Genomic DNA, 26,748 nt, shown 5'->3' on the forward strand with positions numbered 1-26,748 from the left:
TCCTAGTTTAAAATAGGATGTTATATTCTCACATAGGTTGATACTTTGTATCCATCCCCCCTTTATTTTTGGGGGGGTGGGGGGAGGAGGAGGTGTCAAAAGCTTGGCATAACTTTCAAATTAATTTTGCAATAGCCTCCAGGGTTGCTACTCTTAGAATCACAGTGTGCCTTTGATATTCCATCTTGTTCAAAGAGGGGTGAGGATGGGAAGGGAGGAGGAGTATCCCGTGTCAGGATTATACTTGGTTTAGCTACACTGGCTGGTGTATTGGGGAGTTGGAATAAGGCTCCTTGTAGAGAGGGAAAACATAGCAGCCCAGAAGAGGTTTCTCTCCTCCGTACACTTGTTACCTAGGATGTAGGTAGCTGGTGCAAGTGAGTTAAGGGGTCAGAGAAGAGCCACAAGAATGATTTAAGATTTGGGAAAACATGTCCTGGCCACAGGTGCGGGGGGCTCTGCATTTTAATTTAATTTTAAATGAAACTTCTTAAACATTTTAAAAACCTTATTTACTTTACATACAACAATAGTTTTGTTATATATTATAGACTTATAGAAAGAGACCTTCTAAAAACGTTAAAATGTATGACAGGCATGCAAAACCTTAAATTAGAGTGAATAAATGAAGACTCAGCACACCACTTCTGAAAGGTTGCCGACCCCTGCCTTATAGTGATAATCTCCAGGAGCAAAATCTGTTTAGTTTTAATAAAGAAAAAGTGAAGGGATGACTTGATCACAGTCTGTAATGATACCTACATGGGGAACAAGAGTTTGAGTCTTACAGACAAAGGTATAAAAAGATCCAATGGCAGGAAATTGAAGCTAGACTAATTCTGACAAGAAATAAGGTGCAAGTCTTTAACAGTGAGGGTAATTAATAATTGGAACAATTTACCAAGGGTTGTAGTGGATTCTCCATCACTAGAAATTTTAAAATAAAGATGGGATGTTTTTCTAAAAGAGATGCTCTTGTTCAAACAGGAACTGATTCAATGAAGTCCTATGTCATGTGTTATGCAGAAGGTCAGCCTAGATGATCTGGCCTTATAATCTATTAACTTTATGGCCCTTATTAGCCTGCATTCATGTCTGAGACAGGCAACAATTTGGCCCAAGATAAACTGAGATACAGAAACATAATTAAAATAACATTAAAGAAAAAATGGAAAATTCAGGTGAAGGCTAAATCTCAGATTTTAACATTGTCCTGTTGTGTTAGCCCACAAATACATTTGAGCATAAGATCTCACCTCTTTCTGAAGCCCTTCTCAATACCTATAGTTGAGGGCAGAATAAGATGAAATTTATGGCATTTTATCAATGTACTTTAAGTCAAAACTTCTACATTTATGTATCTTATTTCCCTTTAAAAATTTGAGCATGTTGGCAAAATGGTGCTCCGTGGGAGACAAAGCTAGAAAATAGGTTCTAAAGAAAGTGGTCTTTCTTGTCCTAGTTATTCAGATATGATGCTACTGCTGCATTGTCATCTCGTGTCTATTATTTTTTTAACTTGGAGATTATAAAGAAAGTAGTCTTACTTTGGCTTGTTTGTGTATATGAAGATTGTATTTCTTTTGATTACACGTTGAAACAAAAAACTGATTTAATTTGTTTTCCTCTGAAGAGAGGGACAGATCTTCCTTATGTTGCCTGAGAACTTAGGAAACTATTATTCTGCTGTCTTAAATGGTGTGGAAAGAACTTGCAGGAACAAATTCAAATGGAAAACATATTACTGGAGGAATGGGGCCTGGGGAAAAAAGTAAATGTTCTGTCTCTGAGTTGATTCTTTGCCTAGCTAACTAAATAGACTCCATATTGGTTGTAAAAGCCAGACAGCGAAATAGAGCAATAGTGGGTACCTCTGACAATGCCTGTTGGAAAGGTTTTTTTAGTGCATCAAGTTAGGGCTCTGATAATCATGACTCTAGCGATAAGAATCTGGAACAACAAGTCTAGCAGTGCCCATGGGGAAATTCTACAGGCATGTGTTTCCTGCTTTTCAGTCACAGCTGGGTAGAACATCAAACTGGGTTTAATGCTAGGGGGAATGAGAGTCTGTCTGGAAGTGAGATTAAATAAGATTTCTTCTCCCTGCATCCATATGGCTTATTTTTTCATGATCTGAACTAAAACAAATATTTAGAATGCTTCATTAACTGTTAAAACAAACCTGACTAGAAAAGGTAGTTTTAAAGAATGTAGTTTGTTTGTTTCTGCGTGACTTATTTTGGAGATAGGATCATCCTAAAAGCAGTGGACAGAGTGTGGCTGTAAAGGGATTTACAAAGACACTTTGCTAACCCTCTTCAAGGATGACTGCCTAGAAGAAGGTTGAATTAGCGTGATTAAGCATATAATATGTTATCCTACAGCTTTTTTCTGTTGTAGTCTGTGATAAATCCTGTCTGTCTTTTTGTCTTGTACAGCAGCAAGCAGCAGCAATGCCTAACAAATGATCATTTTTAGATTGTAAACTCTCTAGAGCAAGGATTGTCTGGTTTGTGCCGCACCCATCATAATAAAGCCATAATCCCAATTAGGGCCTTTGGGCAAAACCAGAATATAAAGATTTACTGCTGCCACTACTGACTTCAACTTTCCGATTCAGTGGGATCCCAAGTTAAACATAAGAATGGCCATACTGGGTCAGGCCAAAGGTGCATCCAGCACAGTATCCTGTCTGCCGACAGTGGCCAATGTCAGATGCCCCAGAGGGAGTGAACCTAACAGGTAATGATCCAAGTGATCTCTCTCCTGCCATCCATCTCCACCCTCTGACAAACACAGGCTAGGGACACCATTCCTTACCCATCCTGGCTAATAGCCATTAATGGACTTAACCTCCATGAATTTATCTAGTTCTCTTTTAAACCATTATAGTCCTAGCCTTCACAAACTCCTCAGGCAAGGAGTTCCACAGATTGTATGCTGTGTGAAGAAGAACTTCCTTTTATTTGTTTTAAACCTGATGCCCATTAATTTCATTTGGTGGTCCCTAGTTCTTATATTATGGGAACAAGTAAATAACTTTTCCTTATTCACTTTCTCCGCACCACTCATGATTTTATATACCTCTATCATATCCCCCCTTAGTCTCCTCTTTTCCAAGCTGAAAAGTTCTAGCCTCTCTAATCTCTCTTCATATGGAACCCGTTCCAAACCCCTAATCATTTTAGTTGCCCTTCTCTGAACCTTTTTTAATGCCAGTATATCTTTTTTGGGATGAGGAGACCACATCTGTACACAGTATTCAAGATATGAACTTACCATGGATTTATATAACAGCAAAAAGATATTCTCTGTCTTATTTTCTATCCCTTTTTTAATGATTCCTAACATCCTGTTTGTTTTTTTGACTGCCGCTGCACACTGAGTGGATGTCTTCAGAGAACTATCCACGATGACTGCAAGATCTCTTTCCTGATTAGTTGTAGCTAAATTAGCCCCTATCATATTGTATGTATAGTTGGGGTTATTTTTTCCAATGTACATTACTTTACATTTATCCACATTAAATTTCATTTGCCATTTTGTTGCCCAATCACTTAGTTTTGTGAGATCTTTTTGAAGTTCTTCACAGTCTGCTTTGATCTTAACTATCTTGAGCAGTTTAGTATCGTCTGCAAACTTTGCCACTTCACTGTTTACCCCTTTGTCCAGATCATTTATGAATAAGTTGAATAGGATTGGTCCTAGGACTGACCCTTCAGGAACACTACTAGTTACCACTCTCCATTCTGAAAATTTACCGTTTATTCCTACCCTTTGTTCCCTGTCTTTTAACCAGTTCTCAATCCATGAAAGGATCTTCCCTCTTGTCCCATGACAACTTAATTTACTTAAGAGCCTTTGATGAGGGACCTTGTCAAAGACTTTCTGGAAATTGAAGTACACTATGTCCACTGGATCCCACTTGTCCACGTGTTTGACCCCTCCAGAGAACGCTAATAGATTAGTAAAACATCCATCCTCTCCTCCTGACTAAAACCTAGAGATCCACATGCTCCTCTGCAGCAACCGGCTTTCCCCCATCTCTTAGTTTAAAAACTGCTCTGCAACCTTTTTAGTGTTAAGTGCCATCAGTCTGGATCCACTCTGGTTTAGGTGGAGCCCATCCTTCCTGTATAGGCTCCCCCATCCCAAAAGTTTCTCCAGTTCCTAATAAATCTAAACCTCTCCTCCCTACACCATCGTCTCATCCACGCATTGAGACTCTTAAGCTCTGCCTGCCCTACCTGACCATCCGTGTGGAACTGGAAGCATTTCTGAGAATGCCACCATAGAGGTCCTGGATTTCAGTCTCTGTCCTAGCAGCCTAAATTTGGCCTCCAGGACATCTCTCCTACCCTTCCCTATGTCATTGGTACCTACATGTACCACGATCACCGGTTCCTCCCCAGCACTACACATAAGTCCATCTAGATGCCTCCAGAGATCCTCAACCTTCGCACCAGGCAGGGAAGTTACCATACGGTTCTCCTGGTGATCGCAAACCCAGCTATATATGTTTCTAATGATCGAATGTCCCATTACTAAAACCTGCCTTTTCCTAATGACTGCAGTTCCCTCCCCCGGAGAGGTAACCTCAGTGTGAGAGGATACCCAACATCATCTGGAAGGAGGGTCCCAACTATGGGAAGGTTTCCCTTTGTTCCCATTTACTGCTCTGTTTCCCTGGGCCTTTCATCCTCCTCAGCAGTGCAGGTGCTGTCTAACCAGAGGTGGGACAAATCTACAGTGTCCCGGAAAGCCTCATTAACATACCTCTCTGCGTCTCTTAGTTCCTCCAGTTCCACCACCCTGGCCTCCAAAGCCCGTACGCGGTCTCTGAGGGCCAGGAGCGACTTGGACCAAATGCACGCAAACGCCACCCGCCCACAGGGAAGGTAATCATACATGCTACATTGAGCACAATAAACAGGATAGCACCCACTCTGCTGCTGAGCTTCTGCCTGCATTCTCTCCTACAGCTACCTAGGTTAATGAGAGTGGTTTTGTTTAAATCAAGAAGTTTTGATTATAGTTTAGTTTAAAGGTTTTAAAGAATGGCAAGTGTACCTTGCCCCCTTCCCACTCCCTCTTGAAACTCCCTGTTAGCGGCCACTGGTTGCAAAGCTCCCTGGTCACTGACTCACTGCTTTATAAAGCCCTGGCCTTCCTGATAGCCCTGCCCCCTGACTAAGGCCCAGCCAATGAACAGAGGCTTCTAGATTTCAAACCTTGTTTAGAAGCTCACAGCTTCCAACTGCTGGCCACAAGGTCCTTCAAACAGACAGACAGACAAACACAGCAAGTAACCCCCAAACATAAACACAAAGTTTGAAAATCACTGAGGAAAATACTCTGAATGCTAATGTTACTTCTGTAGTATAAGATCACCATTACCTGTGTTCTGAATGGCTCATTTGCCAGCACCAATTGTGGTGTGATGGGCCGTTGTGAAACATATTGGCAGGGATAAGGGGGTTGTTTTTTAAAGCAGGGTTTAGTGAGCAAGGAGGCTGCAGACCTAGAAAAGAGCAAGTCTGTCAGAGCAGTTTTCTTCTTGTTTTACTTCACCATTTTGTGCAGGTTTTTGAGGAAGTAGATCATAAAACACAGTTAGTGGTCTGTGCATGTCAGCAGAATCCCAAAATAAAAATACAGTCTCTAGGCATATGTATAGTGTGAGTGTATTTTATTTATTCATGAGTATTGAGAATAAAGCACACCTAGTGCACCCAACGGTTATTGTGCTTGGTCAATATAGGTACAACACATTCTCTGCTAGAGAGAACATGTTGTTATATTTGTAAGAGAAAAAATGTAGTAAGTTTAAAAACAAAAACAGCTTCCCTTCCACCGCCCCCGTCCACCCCCCAACAAAACAGTCCAGATTCAGCGGGTCCTCTGGCAATAAAACCAATGGTGTTCAGCAGTATGTGGGGGGAGGGGCAACAGGGATCTGCACCCTCTGTTTGACATAGGCCATGCTCTGGATGGCCTCCTTGTATGATAAGGGCAGGCAGGGATGAGGTCATAGGTATCTGCTACTGACTGGATCCTCCAGTCTCTGCATATGTACACACACATGTTTTGAATAGAGGAGAGAGGTCAGAAAGACTTTTCTGGCTATTGGGCTGTCATGACCACATGGTCTGAAAATAAAAGTAGATTCAGCAAACATATCAGGGATTAGGGTCCTAAAGATCCTTGGGGCTTCACTGTTTTTTAGATGTCTAAAGTGATTACAGTAAATATAACTTTACTCTCACCTTCTCCCTCCCTTATCCTACTGTTTCTTTAAATGAACCTCTGTTTTAATGGTGAAGAAGCAAATGAAGGAAAATGGTGCTTGTGCAGAACCACATGTACTTCACTAGAAACCAAAGACACATTGGTTCGTGGTGAGGCAGCAGGCTGCAGGTATGATGTTTACAATCTGTTGCTCTGCTCACCAAAGTGGGGACGGACGGATGGACGGGGACACACACCCTGCACAAATTTCACTGTGAAAAAGATAGAGGGAAATAGCACATTTTGGAACCTGACTCTCAACACACATACAGTATATGGATTACAGTCTCTCATAACCTTATGTGATCATATAATATGCCCAATCAGTCCAAGTTAAATGAAGAGCAATCATATTTAGTGGTGCCTTTACTGCAGCAATTAAACAACAAGTTGTTTTGCCAGATTCTCTTTCTTGTGTACACAAATCCATTCTGTATCTTTATCAATATTACTGGTTGTGTGCATCTTAAAAATTCTCTGGAATGGGATGTGAACTTTGGGCATATCTGTACTGCACACTCCTTTATAGTGGCCTGTTGCATACATACCCTGCATGTCCCCCTAGCACAGGTATAAATAGTAACATAGATGGTCTTACCGGAGGTGAAGACACACTTGACTTTTTATGGACTCTTCACAGCTCTCTACACACCCAAGCAGGTCCTATCCTGTCTACACTGCTATTTTTAGCAATGTGGTATCCCACTGGCTCCCCCACTAGAGCTTTTCACTGCCGCATGTAGCTACACACTGCAGTGTGGCCGCAGCCTGCTTTTCACTGTGGCTATGCATACCCTACATGCCACTGTCAGTGCTGTGCAGTGTAGACATACTCTGTCTGTCGATCCACAATCTCAATATAGTCTAATTATAGATAGTTTCAAGCAACTAATTACTACGTAAGTAACAAACTTCACTTGTGAATCTGTCATTTAACCTGAAATCAATGCTACTACTATTGTCTCTGCTCAGATCCTTTTCTCTTGTAAAATGTGAGTTAATTTGGTACTCGTGTAAATGAGGGACAATTTAGCACTGTTTGTGCATAGCTTTGGTGCACTGTCAGTCTTGACCTGCAGCACCAAGTATTGTTCTTGTCTAGGTTGGGTGCTGGTCCCTGAGATCTCCCTGACACAGTTTAGGAGGGCATCAAGCCGGTCCCTGGTATCAAAAAGGTTGAGAAACACTAGTCTAAGATACTTATTTGGTAGACACTAAAAATTGTGCCAGTTTGAGCATTGTGAATGTACATGAGCAGGAATTAGAATCAACCCATCAAATTTGTTTCCTGGTGACTGAAGCTAGCATTTGATTCCAGTTATGCAGAGGTGAAAGGTCAGTACACAAGCTCATTGTGTGGCTTAGTTCCATTAACAATATCTCTTAGTTTTGTGTGTCCTTCTTTCCTAGGTGGTGTGGCTCATACTGATTTAAAGCATGTATAGCTTTTAAAACACTGACTCTAAGCTCCTATTTAGATTGTAAGCTTTTTGGGGCAAGGGCCAGCTTTTGTTCTGTGCTTGTACAGCACAATAGGGACCTGTGACTGGAGCTGCTAGGTGCTATCATAATTAATAGCTTTTAGCAAAGCCATGGGAGTCTTCAGTAAAGACAGCGTTAATCCTGTGGGTATATACCTCATGAGTTATAACACTGCAACAGGAAATGCTTTCCGCTCCCTCCCCTCTCTACTCTTTATTACCCTCTCTTGATTAGCTGTTGTGTTTGTGCATGAATGGAAACAGTGAACACTGACTAGTATGAAACTACTATTGAGAGTCATGTTAATGAACCTCAATCTCTACTTTTTTCTTTGTTCTTCATGATCTCATTTATTGGCTTCCTGCAGCTCTACCCTTGTGACCTCTGCTTAGGTTTTCAGCTCATTTATACTCCTGTTACTCAAAGCTTTTGCTTTCTTCCTACTCTGAGATTCCTATTCTCCACCCTCTACTGCCTTGGCACCTTTTATGACCCAACTGGGGATGGGAGAGGGACAAAGATACAGGGGCATGCGTGCACATGGCAATTGGAATACTATTTGAAACCCTGCCTCGTGTACCTCTGGTTGTACAGCTCTCCCCACATGAAGGGGTCACTCTTTCAGATGTATGCTGCCCGTCTGGCCTGACATTCCCTTGATTTGCTGCTGCGACTGGGGAGATAGCAGAGATAGTGACAGTTAGACCAGCATAAAGGGACCTTAGTGTAACTGAGAATCAGGCTCATAGGCTCTCTCTGAATTGTTGTTCATAAATCAAAAGAACACTGTCACATAGTTTAACCCTAATGGACCAAAACCTGTGAGATACTGAGCACCTGCAGCTCCCACTGAAGCCTGTTTTGGACTAGGATGAACAGAAATGTTAGGAAACTTTTTTGGGGGGGTGGAGGAGGAAGGGGGCCTGTAACATTCCTCTCTGGAGTGAGAAATAATTTTGCTGCTCTAAGCATAAGCAACACTGATTAGACCACACATCTGTGTATGGTTGATTTATATATCAATACTTCCAAGCAATTATTAAGTGGGTGCTATGCAGGGTGGATAAAAATCAATGATTTTAAAAAAATCAGATTTTTTTATTTAAATCGGATTTTTTTATAAAATGCATTTAAAGGACAAAACCTATCTAAAGGTAGGGAATAGGGATTATAAATTCTAATTTTTATAGTATGAGACAAAATATTCATGTAATGTTTAAGAAAAGTTTTGTAAATGAGTTCCAATAGTTCATGGATTAGGGACCCAATCTTATGGGATTCCACAGGCTTCTGTATAGATTATTTAGGTTAATCTTTCTATATACCTACTGGGACTCAGCGCTCCGTCTAGAACAGTGCTTCTCGAAGCCGGTCCGCCGCTTGTTCAGGGAAAGCCCCTGGCGGGCGGGGCCCATTTGTTTACCTGCCGCGTCTGCAGGTTCAGTGAATAGAAGATTGTTGGGGGTGGAATAGCTCTGAACAAGGAGAAGAAGTCTGGAGATAAATGTGAGAAGCGAGGGACATATGCTTATTTTGTTATATCAGTCACACAAGAAGTATCAAAAAGCAGAACTGAGAAACATTTAAAATAGTTATTTAAAATCTCTCTATATATATTTCTGTGCTGAATTCTCCCCAAGACCTGATGAGTAGGAGCACTCAGCATAGAAATCTGCACGTTGCTGAATTATCAGTTTTGTTTTGTACGTCACTTACAAAGATAATCGTTGTCAGAACTTTAAATTGTACCCGGAGTGGAATAGGTAGCAAAACACAATTGTCATGTGCTTATAACTATTTATCCATCCTATTTCTCTTGAAATGGGAAACGATATTGGTAGGTTGCCACTGCTTCTGTGAGTAACTAGAATCAGCGAGTGATCCAATGGGACAGGAGACTTTAAACCATGCTAGGAAAGGGTGATGCTACACACCCAAGTAAAGTTTGAGGCATAGTCTCCTCTGAAATGAATCTCAGTCTTCTGGCATTGATTATGCCTTGTCTAGGTTAAACTTCAGGAAGTTTGCTCCCATCCAGATTTGAACTTCCACTAGGTTCAGTAACCCTATAATCCACGTTTGGTGAAAATGAGGCATAGAGGTAAATGTCATCTGTATGATGGTGCCACTGGGTCCCATAATGCCTCATAATCTCTCCCAGGTTCTCTGTATACACATTATCCAGGAGGGACGAAAAGATCAAATCCTCTGGCCCCTTGCATTAGGTTCCTTGGGAAGAAGAGAAGGTGTTCTCAGTACCATTCTCTGAGATCTCTCTGAGGAAGCGTGGAACAACTGTAATCCCTCATACACTAGCAAGACACTACAAGTATCAAGCTCATTATCCACTATATTAAGTTCACTTCTAGTCACCCCATCTTCTATAGGGTATAGCACAGACAGAAAAGCCCTAGAGAACATCAGTGGCAATGATCAGAGAGGCATAGAAAGACTTCCATATGAGCTAAGAATAAATATATTGGGACTACCTTACCTTTCTGAAGGTGATGATTAATAGCTAGCGCTGGTCCAAAAAAAAAGAGGAGGGGGAGGGGGAATAATGTGTGTGTGAATGAGTGAGAAAGAGAGAGTGTGAGTAAGCTGAGTGAACTTTCTGGGGGCGGGGGGAATTCATCTAGTTCAAACAGGCATTTTTTTGTTGGAAAAGTTTTGGCAGAAATCTTTGATCAGCTCCGGTGAATGACGTTGATAAAGTCATCTTTCCATTTTCAGAGGGGTACAAAGACAGGTGGGCTCATCTCAACAACTAAGAACCTGAAAGTAAAATGGGTGGGGTTGTTTTTGTTTGTTCATCTACCCCCACCCCCCGACTCTCTGTGAAATTAATGAAAACATGAAATGGTTAATCAAATAGGGCCTGTAACTCACAGATACTCCTGTTTTCACAGAGACAGCCAGATGAATTTTGATCAATGAGTACAGGAAGCAGTGGGATGTAAATAAACATAAAAAATGCAAACCAAGATGCTGCTTCCTATTCCAATGAAGATTTTACACTGATCTTATTTACAAATAGAATAGTTTAATTTGTGACCCAGTAAGAAATATCCCAACATGTCCACTCGCTGTTTGTTTGAATAGTTGCTTTCTGAGGTCTGCCAATGAAACTCTTGAGCTGTTAATCACATCTCTCAGGGGCTGTGCTAATACTTACTTTTCAAAAACTAATTAAAGGGAATTTAATTGGGCAGGCAACACAATTTATGTAATAATGGTTACAGTTGTTGATTTATCTGAAGCCTGTAATTTAGATCAGTAGTATTATTATCTTTCTGTCTGTGCATATGTAATTGCCAACGGTTCTCATTCTGCGCTGATTGTTTTAACTGCAAGTAATTTCTTTGGTTTTTCTACAATCACATCTAAGAGAAAGTGAGACTTTATGGAGAATATTTTCTTTTTCAATAAAAGTACAGATACGTTATACTCAGATGAGGTTGGAGCTTTTAGGAATCATTAAACTGCCCTGATAGCTACCTATATAATAGAATAAATTAAAATATTTTTAATTCTAGACCTCCCAAGTCACCTTCACAATGAAAGGGGAGTTGGTGCACTCATGCTGCCAGGACTTTGAAGGTTCTTTTTAAGATTTTAGGAGGAGATGAGAGTAAAACTGAGGTTCCTAACTAAGCTAACCATAATTGATCCAAAGATAGACTAAGATAAAATTCTATCATCTTGACTACTTAGATTGGCTAAATCAATGATTATTTTGTTGGAAGGTTTAGGTAAGGAGAGGAGGTTATTCATCAAAATACAAGGATTTCCTGTAGATAGCTTTCTTGTGTATTCCTGCTATTTATGTAGCGTTAAGCTGTCATGTTGTAATAGCAATAATTGAAATTACTAGTTTTACATCAAAACTGAACTGAACCACACTGTCTTAAACTAAGTGTCTGCCCTCTAAACTCTGTGCTAGGGAATGGAAATCACTGAAAAACATCTTCAGGGACCAGGACTTTCTAGTTTCAGTCCTTGACTAGGGTGTCAAAAAAGCAGTGCTTTGACTGGGAGACTGGAGGCCTGTTTACCATTCAGTGCCTGATAAACCACAAGGGCTAGAAGGAGATGGTTTTTTTACCACAGGAAATCAGGTGCTTGGCTTTCCAATGGAATGGTATGTGTTCTCCAAGGTTCTAAGATGCCAGCCTACAGAATAGGCTGCCCTGGATCTTTGCACAGAACTCCCGTTGACTTCAACAGGGAGCCTGCTATAGTCAAAGTGTTGTTTATGGCCCTGGTTTTCTAACTCCAGGCCACAGATCCAAATTTAAACTATAGTTTGTCCCCCAATGCAGAATGAGTCTGATATTCCTACATTAGACTTACAGGAGTAGTTCAGTTTCTGCCTTCCCATCAGTCCTAATCCCTATCCCCAAAATGAAGATGAAAAATGGTTGTGAAAGAAATTGCTTTCCAGCTTATGAAAGGGTATTACAAACTATGGAACAAAAAACATGTTAAAACTGTGCAAGTACTTAGAGCTGTCCTTTTTAGTAAAATAATCATAAAAACAGTGGCAAACTTGTTGTCCTGTCTTCAATTTAAGTCTCAGGTCCTCCAAATCTGAAATAGATGGAATGTGAAAAATTAGCATTGAAGTATGAATTCAGTTTTTATGGTTATTAGTTCAGTGAAATTGAGGAGATTAAGGACTTGTTGTGGAGTATATCAAATTCACTTGCAGCTTGTCAGAATGTGACTTATGAACTGTGTGGACCTTTTTGGGTTTTTTTGGTTTTGTTTTTAACTCAGAGTGCCTAAATATTTTACAGGTGGGGAAAGGAGAGCTAGTTTTCAGTTCATAGACCCAACGATACTAGCTAGAAACTGTCTACCTCTTTTTTTATGCCATGCTGAATTTTAGATTGTAAAACAACATCATTTTCCATGTTTCATAATTGCTAATCTCTGTTGAAAGAGCAGTTCTTCTGTGGGCTTCTGTAACTTGAAAGAAAAGACCTGTTCAGAGAGCTGAATGCTGTTCTTGTGTAAAGCTCTTGTTACATCACACTGGCTGCAGCCTACAGTAAGAGGATTACAGCAACTATCAAGTTTACTGAAACTTTTGAAATAATTTTGTGCGTAGGACAAGGTCTGCAATAGATTATTAAAAAAAAAAAATCAACAACCGCTTGAACTCTTGTGCTCTTTCTCTATTTTGCGCATTTCTCCCCCAGCCCACTGGATGACTCTTAACTTGCTGATGGTGGCCAGTTTTCAGTGTTATACAAATGTTCTCATGGCATCCTTTCTACACTGTGAAATTAAGCCCTTGGTGGCAGTGGTTTTAGGAATAGGTTCCCCTGAACTGAAAATGGCTTCTGCTAGCGTAGACTGAATGAAACCATTTTCTGCATAGTTACCCTGTGTCTACATAAGGAAGTTTTTGAGAAAATTGCTGCTCTTGTACTACCACCAGTAGCAGTAGTACAGTGGTGGGAATGGTAGAACAGACTGGCAGCTAGTTCTCTGGCTGCTGCATCGGCTGACCACGCTCAGCATACGTCTAGCTGACAATGGGCAAAGTACCAGTAGCTGTTGGTGGCCTGTCTTTGCTAGCTGTCTCACCACTGCTACTGTTCATTGGTGGAGAAATTTTATTAAAATTCTAGTGTAGACCAGACCTTGCAGAAAGTATCTGAGACCATCAGAAGCCTTATTTCAAAGCCCCTTTGAAAGATCTGTACAGGAAAAAACATTATTAATATTATTTTCCTTTCCCACGCTGGGTGGGATAGCCATTTTGCCACCTATGACCCCAGCCCTGAGGGGTGGGGAGGATCATTATATGTTTGTCTACATAAATTACAAATGACTAACATACGGTGTCTGGTTCTAGTCCCATTGAAGTCAATAGGAGTTTTGTCATTGACTTCAGCTGAAGCAGTAGTGGGCCTTTCCAGCCTGGGGATGTATTCTCTTTACTGTGGAGGCTGTTCGATTTGGGATTCCCCCAGAGTAATCATGGGCGCAGGAATCCCTGGTAAAATGGCTCCAGTGGAGCCATGTTGAGTGGATGGCGTCAGTGAAGGCCAGCATCAGTCTGGAGGTACTGGGTCTCTAAGCAAATGACCAGATCCACCAGGTTTGTGGGTGGCCCCCACACCTTGTTTTGACAGAGGGAGGGAGGGAGAAAGGAACATGCTGTCCTCATCCCCTCGTACAGATCCTCATGGAAGACTGCCTCCTTCAAAGCTGCTTCCTTTGAGTTTCCCCACAGGAGGTGATGATGTGGGCCGTGGCTTTTGTGTTGTAGCTACAGTGTAGGTAGTTGTAGCAGCATGATGGCTCTGACTCTTCTATTCTGGCCTCCTATTTTCAGGTGCCTATAACTTTCTGACTAAAATTTGGCTTTGGCTGAAATGTCTCGTGCTCATTCTCAGCCTAAAGGTGAACTCTATTTATATAAGAAGTTGGCCAAATGGAATGTGGCCAGTTCTTGAGTTCTGCACACAGATGTGAGCAAGAGGCAACTATTAATTGCACTATTTGGCCTGTAAATATTCAGTGTCTGCTATAGACTCTGTCCAAGCTTATTTGACAAGTATGAAGAAATATGGATTAGAAATAACCAAGTGATCCCATGCTGTGCATATACACTTGTGACTGTACCCCCTAAGTAACAAACAGCAAACTGAGGTGTACTTCTGCGTAGATCTGAACTGCCACACAGTTAAAATAATTAACCCAGCTGATCCATCCTAGGCCTGAATCGGAAATGAGAGGCTTTGTCATATTGTTATAAGAGAGTGAAGAATGTTTTGCAAAATGTATTTTTTTTCTGTTTTAAAATATATTTTTAATTAACACTAATATAGTGCTTTACATATTCAAAGTGCACAGTGCAATCACTTCTAGAGAAACTGATTTTCGCAAGTTATATTCTATTTGCTATTCACGTTTTTAAAATATATCAACTACAGCTCTTAACAGTCCAGCTATTTATATCATACAGTGCAAACCTGTTAAGTGATGGCTCTCTCTAAATATAATTTGACAGTAAGTAAAGAGAGAGATTTTGTTGTTTTTGTTATTCTAGAGACACCGTACACCCTTGAAAGGATCCTGTCTGGCTAGCTTCCATTTTATGGGATAGTGGACAATAGCATATAATTCAACAAAATACAAAGAGCAGTGGAAAACTTTTTCAGATTCTATATGTCTTGTGATGTTATGCTGTTCAATAGAAAAAAAAATTATAGCCAGTCTGTCAACAACAAATGATAGTAACTTATGTTTTGTTTTGTTTCAGGAATGTTTACCCTGGCAGAAGTTGCATCACTTAATGACATTCAGCCAACTTACCGCATCCTGAAGCCATGGTGGGATGTATTTATGGATTATCTTGCTGTTGTTATGCTAATGGTTGCCATCTTTGCTGGAACCATGCAGCTGACCAAAGATCAGGTGGTCTGCTTGCCAGTATTGCAGTCTGCTGTAAATTCAAAAGCACAACCCAGCATACCAGGGAATGCTGATGTTACACCAGGATTTGAAGCAACCACTGATCAGGATAAAGAAATGGCAATGAGAACAGTTTCTGTTGAAAGTGCACCTACCATAACACCAGACATACCACTGAGCAGAACTACCTATTCTCAGTTGCAATCAACTGTATCAAATCAGGAGCCGAAGAATGAGAAACAGGATTCTTCAGGCCGAAAAACCAATTTGGATTATCAGCAATATGTATTTATTAACCAGATGTGCTATCATTTGGCTCTTCCTTGGTATTCAAAGTATTTTCCCTATCTTGCTCTCATACATACTATTATTTTAATGGTCAGTAGCAATTTTTGGTTTAAATATCCCAAAACATGCTCAAAAATTGAACATTTTGTGTCTATATTAGGAAAGTGTTTTGAATCCCCGTGGACTACAAAAGCATTATCTGAAACAGCATGTGAGGACTCTGAGGAGAACAAACAGAGACTAACAGGTGCCCAATCCCTGCCAAAGCACGTTTCCACTAGCAGTGATGAAGGAAGCCCAAGTGCTAGTACTCCCATGATAACCAAGACGGGCTTCAAGTTTTCAGCTGAAAAGCCAGTGATTGAGGTTCCCAGCATGACTATTTTAGATAAAAAAGATGGAGAACAAGCCAAAGCCCTGTTTGAAAAAGTTCGAAAATTCCGGGCCCATGTGGAGGACAGTGACTTGATTTATAAACTCTATGTTGTCCAGACAGTCATCAAGACAGTCAAGTTCATATTTATTCTTTGCTATACCGCTAACTTTGTAAATGAGATTAGTTTTGAGCACAACTGCAAGCCAAAAGTGGAGCATTTGATTGGCTATAAGGAATTTGAGTGCACACACAATATGGCTTATATGTTAAAAAAGCTGCTTATCAGCTACATTTCTCTCATTTGTGTGTATGGTTTTGTTTGTCTGTACACACTCTTCTGGTTGTTTAGAATACCCTTAAAAGAATATTCCTTTGAGAAGGTCAGAGAAGAGAGCAGCTTCAGTGATATTCCTGATGTTAAAAACGATTTTGCATTTCTTTTGCACATGGTAGATCAATACGACCAGTTGTACTCCAAGAGATTTGGTGTCTTCTTGTCAGAGGTAAGTGAAAACAAGCTGCGTGAAATTAGTTTAAACCACGAGTGGACATTTGAAAAGCTTCGGCAGCACGTCTCCCGCAATGCACAGGATAAGCAAGAGCTGCATCTCTTCATGCTATCAGGGGTCCCTGATGCAGTGTTTGATCTGACAGACCTGGATGTGCTGAAACTTGAGCTGATTCCTGAAGCAAAAATCCCAGCTAAAATCTCCCAGATGACTAACCTTCAAGAGCTTCATCTCTGTCACTGCCCTGCAAAGGTTGAGCAGACTGCTTTCAGCTTCCTCCGTGACAACTTGAGATGTCTTCACGTGAAATTCACAGATGTTGCAGAAATTCCTGCTTGGGTGTATTTGCTCAAAAATCTCCGTGAGTTATACTTGATAGGCAACTTGAATTCTGAAAACAATAAGATGATAGGGCTTGAATCTCTCAGAGAGTTAAGACACCTTAAAATTCTCCATGTGAAGAGCAATTTGACCAAAGTCCCCACCAATATCACAGATGTGGCACCGCACCTAACAAAACTAATAATTCACAATGATGGCACCAAGCTTGTGGTACTGAATAGCCTTAAGAAAATGATGAATGTAGCTGAGTTAGAACTACAGAACTGTGAACTGGAGAGAATTCCACATGCCATTTTCAGTCTGTCTAATTTACAGGATCTGGATTTAAAATCAAATAGCATCCGCACAATTGAAGAAGTCATCAGCTTCCAGCACTTAAAAAGACTTACTTGCTTAAAGTTGTGGCACAATAAAATAGTCAACATTCCTTCCTCCATTACCCATGTAAAGAACTTGGAGTCACTTTATCTCTCCAATAACAAACTCGAATCCTTGCCAGTCGCAGTGTTCAGTTTACAGAAACTCAGATGCTTAGATGTAAGCTATAACTCAATTGCAGCAATTCCAGTGGAAATTGGATTGCTTCAAAATCTGCAGCATTTGCATATCACAGGAAACAAAGTGGATATTTTGCCAAAACAGTTGTTTAAATGTGTGAAATTAAGGACTTTGAGTCTGGGGCAAAACTGTATTACCTCGATCCCAGATAAAATTGGTCAGCTCGTGCAGCTAACTCACCTGGAACTGAAGGGAAACTGCTTAGATCGGCTACCAGCTATGCTAGGACAATGTCGGCTTCTCAGGAAAAGCGGGCTTGTTGTGGAAGATCACCTCTTTGACACTTTGCCTTCAGAAGTTAAAGAAATATTGAATCAAGACACAAGCATTACCTTTGCTAATGGGATTTAAATACCGGTGTAACTCCCAAGCAATTGACTTCCAAGCAGCAAATGCTAATGTACAAGTTATTACAAGATCATGAATTTTAGAAATACTGGAATCTTTATAAGAAAGAACTATTAGCAGGATGATAGGTGATGTAACTGAGTGTTCAGTGTTTGTAGCATTTTAAATGATCATTTCCAATTTTTTTGAAAGAAAAAACCCTTAATCTCAATTCTTTTTCTTTTAAATTGTTTGTAACTTGGATGCTGCCGCTTTTGAATGTTTACAAATTGCTTGCCTGCTTAAAGTAAATGATTGATTAAACCGATGACCTTTTTCTTACTATATAAGTTATTCTTTAATGTCTGGACTTTATTTTCCTCCCCCAAAAATGCGCAAAAGTGAGTGGTTTCTACTACAGTATTATCCTAAAAGTACTTAAAATGCACATTGGTTTGTAATGTAGTATTAATCCTCATACATTGCTGCCTCACTTACTAAGGATGTATGTCTACCTGTGATGTTGTGAACTGCAGCAAAACTTCCAATTGTTTTACAAAGGGGTATGTGATTTGCTTGTGGGAGCAGGGCTCCTCCACATCCCTCACCAACAAGGCCTGATTTTTTGGATGGGATTCCCATTATAATCCACCAGTACTAGAGCACCAGTCCTTTGTACACAGTGCTATTTCTGCTAAGCAGTAAAGGCCTTTCCCCATTTCAGAACGGATTTGTGTTGCCCCACTGTGCTCCCAGATACTGCTAACTGGAGTGGTGATAGATGGTCAAATGTAGATCCCTACCACTAAGCTGTTGGATTGGCCCTAGGACAAGTACTGAACTTCTTCATTTTGAATTGTTTTGCAAGGTGATGGTGGAAGGTCTTTAGATAAAGATACAGTGATTTCACTACTGCTGCTTTACTCCTCTGCAGAGCCTTCCATCCAGAAATCTCACAGTGCTCTGTAAGTACTGATGAATGTTTTGTCTTACAACACCTGGTGGCTAAGTCCATAAATGGCTATTAGCCAGGATGGGTGAGGAATGGTGTCCCTAGCCTCTGTTTGTCAGAGGATGGAGATGGATGGCAGGAGAGAGATCACTTGATCATTGCCTCTTAGGTCCACTCCCTCTGGGGCACCTGGCATTAGCCACTGTTGGTAGACAGATACTGGGCTAGATGGACCTTTGGTCTGACCCAGTACGGCCGTTCTTATGTTCACCTGCGTGAAGGAGGCGGGAATCAGCCCTATTTCACAGATACGGAATGTGAGGCTATGACTTGCCCAGTTTCACACAGGAGGCCTGACAGTCTGTGCTTTTAACCACAAGATAATCCTTCCTCCAAACAAATCCAATTTTGGGGTCATTCAAGCACTGACAATGTTAGCACAGGAATCTATAAACACTTGCCAGATGAGGCATGAAATAAATTGAGAAAAAGCAGCCAGCACAGTGTATTATTTTTCAATTGACTTAGTATTGCCTGAATCACTACAGAAGTATAAACTGCAAAGAATCCTGTGGCACCTTATAGACTAACAGACGTTTTGCAGCATGAGCTTTCGTGGGTGAATACCCACTTCTAGCTCATGCTGCAAAACGTGTTAGTCTATAAGGTGCCACAGGATTCTTTGCTGCTTCTACAGAACCAGACTAACACGGCTACCCCTCTGATACTAGAAGTATAAACTGTTAATCTGCAAAATCACCTGCTGGGAGATCTGATTACAAGTTAGACTCCTGTAATGGTTAAAACAGTTCTCTACTGGAGAGTGGTTAGGGTACTGAACTGTGCTACAGCCCTGCTTAAAATCCAAGGGCCTGATTCTCCTCATGCACCAGTGCTATGGTGGTGGAACTCCACTAACTTCAGTAGAGCTACTCCCGATTCATGTCACTGTAAGTAAGGGTATGTCTGCATTTGCAACTTGCTGCCAATTTTGCTAATCTGTGTTAAGTGATCTGCAACAAGTGTTGCATGAGCGGTTCAGACGCATGACATTATCACCTCGTGATTAAGGTAGGTTTTGCCTTAAATCATTGCTGCCACACAGCACAGCAATATTTTGAAACCGGCATTCAGCATGCTGGTCAGGCATCCCATAGTGCATTGCTCTGCTCCTGTGCTCAGTGCTTTCTGGGAGTCCTTCCATTGTGGGATTGTGACATTTTGAGGATCTCTCAAACCAGTAAGGTGCTCTGTCAGTGCCTGTCTTGGAACTTCGGGTGCTGTAATGCTGTGCTGCTATGACACCAGTAGCCAGCCCCCAGGCATGAAGGTCTCAGCCTGGCTTGTACCAGCCTGGTTGTTACTTGTGGGGTGACCCTGCCGGCCCTTCCAGTCCTAAGAGTTCCCAAATCCATCTACCCCGAGTTCTTGTCTACCAGACACTCAGACTTCCCCCCTCTGGTTCATCACACCAAAGGTATGAAACCTGCTCCCAGCTTATTTTGGTGCACACACTCCACACAGTTTTCACACCAGAGATTGCCTGGGGGTAAAAATAAACAAGTTTATTTAATAGAAAAATCACCGATTCAGAGATGAAATAATAAGGAAAAGCAAACACCAGTTACAGAGAAAATAAACATAGAGACACAACTTCAAGCTCTGCACTTCTATAGTATATAAATTTCCTTTTCTAACACAAGTTACCCAGTGCCTTTGAACAGTTTCCCAGTGTGCCCTGCTCCATAGAGGGAATCCAGCATTGACAGGCAGCAGCCACTCCCTCCTCCCCACCTTCAAGACTGTTCCTCCAGTTCTGGATCAAGAGCTCAGTTTCAAGCCTCCTTTTCAAAAAGGCGATTTTCCTTTTTATCCTCCTGCCCTGGTGACCATGGTTACGTGGGTGGGGACATTCTAGCTGGGGTATCTGTGTTTTCCCATTAACTTTACTGGCCCATCATTTGTCTTTTTCTGGGTTGTACAATGCTAAGTGTTTGGGGCTAGTCTCATCCCCTTCTTGCCTGGCCAACCACTGCCCTGCTGTGAGATGGAGGTAAAGCTTTAAACATCCAGTTCTCTATATACATAAATTCATAACCACCATCTCTAGACATATCTCATGATGACCATCAAGCTCAAAACATTACAAGCTTCCATAAAAGACCTTACTCAACATATTTTTATACAATAACATTATATACAACCAGTTGATTCAATTGTTTATTCTTTGGGGTCATATCCCTGGAGGTTTCTGGACCCTGATCATCATGGGAAACCTACCAAAAGGCACTAGAATTCTGAGGCTTGGTTCAAACTATATAATTGCCATGATTCCCCTTCTTTCACCTCATCGTACGTTGAGCACTGCAAGCCAGTGCCTTTTTTAAAGCTCTGTCAGGCAGCATGAAGCACTGGTGAGCTCTGCAATCCTCATGGTGATGACTATAAACAGGCCACTACAGGCCTGTGTACCGTTGTGCAGTGACCTCACAACCAGGCAGCAGTCTGCAGCCCTAGTAAGGCACCTAGGGATGAGGCTGACGTTGAGCAGACACTTCTCCTAGACCTTTACATGGAATGCTTCATTCAGTGGACAGCTGCTTTTTTGGACTTGGCCAACATGCACAGACCAATGGGATAGTGCTACAGACTTGGGATGACCAGTAGTGGCAGCAGAACTTCAGGAGGACAAATGCCACTTTCCAAAAAACCTGAGCAGAGCTCACTCTGGAGCAGCAGACCCCCTACATGAGAGCTTCCCTCAGCATAGCAAAGCACGTGGCCATCAGTCACTTTCTGGAAGTTCACCACTGCCAGTTGTAAGCAGTCTACATTCCCACTGCTCCAGCTCACAGTTAAAAACCCACATAACTTGGTTTTATAGAACTAGACCATTGTCTTGACTTGAGGGCTAATTCTTTCAGCCAACTGAGCCTTGGTATTCAGCTTCTTCGGAAACACTCGGATTTTTTTCTTTAGGGGGGAGGTGATTTCAATCCTGACCTTTACTTAGCATAGCAGCAGTTCTTAATTTAAGAAGAACCTTTTCAGAGTGGGAGGAAAAGGCAGCCTTCCTCACCATACATGAAGTGGTTAGTTTTCCACATTATTTTCCCATTTCTAATCTGACCTTGTCCTGCTTAAAGCCTTGAAGTTTCAACCTTCTTCCAAAATAAGACTTCAAAAGGCACATACTTTTTTTTAGAAGAAAATATTACAAAACCTCTCCCTGTCTGTTCTATTATGCATGAAGACGTGTGTTCATGCAGTCAAATCCCCTGTTTCAGGTATTTCAACCCTAGAGAATGTTTTGGAGTTTCTAAATATAAACAGGTGTGGAGAGTTCTTTACTAGGGTAGACTTTAATATGGCCTCTTGCTATACAATAGTAACTGAGGCTGTGTATTCCTCAAAGGATTTGGTGGGGGGAAAAATAGTGTATACAGGAATACTTTTTGATGGTAACTTTGCCATTGCCATGTACAAATTTAAGTGACTGGGAGACCCTTTCATTTGTCTAGAGAAATTTTCTTCCTCAAATCCTGTGCATTCCAAAGGGAGATTCTCTAGAACAAGTTTGCCTTTTGTAGAGTTTGGCAGTCAATTCACCGGGTCTTCTAAAATGAGCATCTTAATGCTATAAAATTAAGACTGGGCTTGGCTATACTCGAAACTCCAAAGCGCTGCTGCGGGAGCGCTCCCACAGCAGCGCTTTGAAGTGCGAGTGTGGTCGCGGCGCCAGCACTGGGGGAGAGCTCTCCTAGCGCTGCAGGTACTCCACCTCCCCAAGGGGATTAGCTTACACTGGGGCACTGTTTACACTGGTGCTTTACAGCGCTGTAACTTGCTGCGCTCAGGGGTGTGTTTTTTCACACCCCTGAGCGAGAAAGTTGCAGCGCTGTAAAGCACCAGTGTAGCCAAGGCCAGAGTGCTCATCACCTAAAGGACTTACAAAATTATTTAAAGATCTATAAATGTAACTTCTCTGGAATTTTTACTCTGTTTCCAAGTTCTTTGCTGGACATGCAAATGTCCCATTGCAAATGTAACAGGTTGCCTATAGAGAGGCCGGTTCAAGCAGAGGTCATGCTTTTTCAAACTAGTTGATTGTCTCCCTTGCAGTAAAGCCAGAGGTTCAAGATGTATACTTCCAAACCACTGCTCCACCTAACTTTCCCCCTGCCCAAATTGCTCTGCCACTCCATTGGAGGGGTGGGCTCTTCAGGGGGGAAGGGACAATATCCAGAGCTAGTGTAGGTCTTTGCGAGGGGATTCGGGAGAAGGTCAGATAGACATTTGTTGTTGGGGAAGGAAGGAAATAAGAGGAAGTGGGGAACTGTAATGTACCCCAGCCAGCGTCCAGCGCCATGAAAAAGCAGGAAACATCTTGATGATCAAATTACCATCACAGGGTAATCAGCACAAAGCAGGTCATATTCTACATAATGTGGCACCACATATTTCACTAATGTTTCAACCTGCCCTTGGGTATGGTGCCCCCTAGTGATCCAATACCCCCCAGGTCTGCAGGTTCTGGCCCTGGTCTAGAAAGGATATGCAGTATTTTGTTAAAGGTATATGACTGTGTCAGACAAGGAAATCAGATCATATTCTACTTCTTGAATTATCTTCATCATCAATCATGTGTATCTTTGTTTGAAGGGGAAAATATTATCCACTGTGTTCACTATGTCACTATAATATGTTCATGTTAAAACTATTTTTCAAATGGAATACCCTGCCAGAAATACATCACAAGATTTAATCTAATTAACCTTTTCCTCTTTTCATTTATTAATCTTGCCAAAAATTGAGCATCTCAAAATTTAAAATAGTATCCCAGTAATCATGAAAATGGTGTTTGGCTGATGTATTAATCACAACCAGCTGGTTTTCCACTCTCATGCGATCTGCTCCTGTGTTGAGAGGGGAGGCTCTGATCCATGCAACAATGTCAAGTGGTTTATTTTTTTTGTTCAGTTGGTCACAAAAACCTCAGGGAACCTTAAGAGCCCTAGACTGGGCTACACCTAGCAATGGTCAGTCACTGTCGTAGGGCCTCCATCACTGGTAGCTGAGCACCTTCCAAAATTATGTACCGTACATATACAGAGAGCAACTGGGCTTTGTTTACTTGGTGTTGGGTTTTTTTAGGGGGTGTGTGTGTGTTAGTTTTCTCATTTTCAGGTTTTTATTTTTAATGTGGTATTACTGTCAGAATAGTGGGTCAAAGCAATGGCATTTGTATTTACTTCTGAAAAATTTGGGGTTAGTAGTCATCCGAATCTCTTGTAGGAGTGAATTCTAGATTTCAATCCTCAATCACCAGGAAAAAGCACTCATGTGCCAGAGTTTAATAGTTGAGGATAGCTATTCTATGGGTCTGGTGGAATGTAGGTGGTGCGGGAAGCCAGGATCGTGCGGAATGCAACTGTCCCTCAGGTCACTTGGGACAATCTCATGGAGGGTTTTGAAGATGAGGCCTGAACTCTTGAATTTGACATAGTAATCCAGTGCAAAATGTAGAGCACTGGGGTGATGTAGCACCCCTGGCACCCCTCTGTTGTGAACTTATGGGCTGCTGTTTTGAACCAACTGTATCTTTATAAGGTTGCCTAGGTACAAAGAAATACAATAATTAAGCTGGGGCGGACGGTCATGTATGTGTGGATCATTATGGTGAAGTCTAGAACCAGGTAAGAAGGATTGGCTAGTGGATAGAGCACTGGATTTGGCACTTAAGAAACCTGGGTTCATTTCCTGGTTTAGCCACAGACTTTGTTTGACCGTGAGAAAATCACGTATGTTTTCCTCTGCCTGAGTTCCCCATCTATAAAATGGAGATGGTAATTCCCTGAGACACCAGTCTGCCGTAAAGATAAAATCTGTTAATGAATGCGCCATGTTCAGATACTATGGCAGTGAGGCCATATAAGTACTTGTATAAATAGAAATCCAAGAGTTTTCTTGCTAGCTGCAGGTAGACAACAGAGTCCATTAACATGGTTGTATTTGCAGTGTAGGCGAGGCCAAGTCCTATTCTTGTGCGTAAGTTAAGAAACTATTTGATCTAGATAATAAAGTAGCATAGTCATAGCTCAATAGATTGCTGGCTTCCTAACATTTGGCTTGGGCCATCCCATTCCAAGCAATTAGAATCGTGGTGCAATAGAAGAACAGAAGATTTCCCAGTTGACAGTGCATGAAAGCAGTTACACAGTTCTGAGTACTTCAGTCCAAGGGAACAGAATGTTTACAGATCTTGCTCAAACAGTGCACAAATTAATACAGCCTACAGGCAGGTTTAGACTGCAGAACTGGCACTTGCCCAACAGAAAGTCAGTCTAGGTCCTTTTATTTAAATAGATGCTGTCTAATTGAAAATGTTGTACAAACTTTTGTTACGAGTAATCCTTAAGATTACCAGAATTGAAAGATTAGAGGCGGGGGGCACAAACTCAATTTTTTCCTAGGTTGTTTTTTTAGTCCACAATGGTAGCCAATGTAAACTGCACATTTAACATTCAGCTTAGGAAATTCTTTGTAACCCATTAGGTATTTTAATGCTACAGAAGAATGACCAGTTGATACTGGATAAATGTGGTTATACAAATCTCTTGAGTTCTTAAACCAAGGGAACAAAACATTTCTGAATTCTGCTGTAACTGAGTGTGTACATTAATGTGACATATGAGCAGGCTGGAATTGCAAACTGGCATTTGCACAGCTAGTCAGCCTCCCTTTAACCATGCTGAGGGATGCCTATGGTTTAACGACATTCCCTCTAATGGCTGTATTTGCAGCATAGGTGGGGCTTTAGAACTAAACTCACAAATAGATTTGCAAAAAGACCATTTACAGCCATGTATATATATTCCAGGGTAAAGGGAGAGTATACAACACATCTGAAGGAATACCCCTTGCCTTCTTGCTAATGAAATGCAGCCAACTCTGGGATGTAATTTTGGCAATTGACCATGTACAGTGCACCATCACTACACAATTCTTTAGGACTGGAGTTGAAGAGCCAATACCTATTTAAAACCACAGGTGGAATTTTAGGCAGTGAGAATATAATTAAGCAACCTGGAATTCTGGCAGGCTCCATCTTAGGGCTGAAGATCTTTAATAACTACAAGGGGTCAGGACCCCAGTTTTCTGTCTTATCTAAAGTGGACGTCTACAACATCACATTGCCCCTTGATGCCTCAGGTAATGCTGGGTGATTGGTTTAGCAATGACTGATTGGGAAGAATACCAGCAGCTAAATCACCTCCACAATGTCCTGCGGCCCATCTCATTCAAGCACAGATCAAGTCTGGTTCTGCTTAACTTGAAATTGATGAGACAAGTTGCGCGCGCACGCTTTTGTTGAGATTTTTTCTACCTGAATCACCATTTGTATTACAAATAAATGTGCATAGGTGAGTCATCTGTCAACAACCAATTATGTGTGTGTGTGTGTGTGTTATCTGCTCGTGCTAAACTATCTGTTCCATCTTATATTTAGCTGTGACACTGTTTCCCAGACTTGAAGAAGAGCTCTGTGTAAGCTCGAAAGCTTGTCTCTCTCACCAACAGAAGTTGGTCCAATAAAAGATATTACCTAACCCAGGGGTCGGCAACCTTTTAGAAGTGGTATGCTGAGTCTTCATTTATTCACTCTAATTTAAGGTTTTGCGTGCCAGTAATACATTAACATTTTTAGAAGGTCTCTTTCTAGAAGTCTATAATATATAACTAAACTGTTGTTGTATGTAAAGTAAATAAGGTTTAAAAATGTTTAGAAGCTTCATTTAAAATTAAATTAAAATGCAGAGCCCCCCAGACCAGTGGCCAGGATCCGGGCAGTGTGAGTGCCACTGAAAATCAGCTCACGTGCCACCTTCAGCACATGTGCCATAGGTTGCCTACCTCTGACCTAACCTATCTTGTCTCTGCTCTTAAGGTCAATTAAAAACTGTACACTTTTCTACAAGCATCTCTCCCCACCACTTTAATGCAATGTCTGTTCAGTGAATATCTCTATGGTGCAACTTGAAATGATAAGAACACCCAGGATCATCCTTAGGGTAGTTTCCCCAGCAGATCTTAGAATGGCTGAGGGAAGAGTTTTGCTATGCTTTAGCTCTTATTTCAATCACATTCTGCTGATCACCCCTCTAGTGGTGGTTGATAGATTTGTCTAATGCCCT

At 41.3% G+C, this 26,748-nt stretch overlaps 1 protein-coding gene across 3 annotated transcripts in view; it reads left to right on the forward strand.

The window, feature by feature from the left end:
- The window catches only part of LRRC8D (leucine rich repeat containing 8 VRAC subunit D), a 79,635-nt gene extending 61,689 nt beyond the window's left edge, over positions 1-17,946 (forward strand). For all 3 annotated transcript variants that reach the window (XM_045028028.1, XM_045028029.1, XM_045028030.1), the window contains one exon: positions 15,050-17,946. In XM_045028028.1, the coding sequence (XP_044883963.1) occupies positions 15,052-17,625 (2,574 nt within the window). In that variant the 5' untranslated portion in view covers positions 15,050-15,051 and the 3' untranslated portion in view covers positions 17,626-17,946. The remainder of the gene's footprint in view (positions 1-15,049) is intronic.
- The last annotated feature ends 8,802 nt before the right edge of the window (positions 17,947-26,748 follow it).

This window comes from Mauremys mutica, chromosome 8, assembly GCF_020497125.1.
Source record: "Mauremys mutica isolate MM-2020 ecotype Southern chromosome 8, ASM2049712v1, whole genome shotgun sequence".
Taxonomy (NCBI): Eukaryota; Metazoa; Chordata; order Testudines; family Geoemydidae; genus Mauremys; species Mauremys mutica.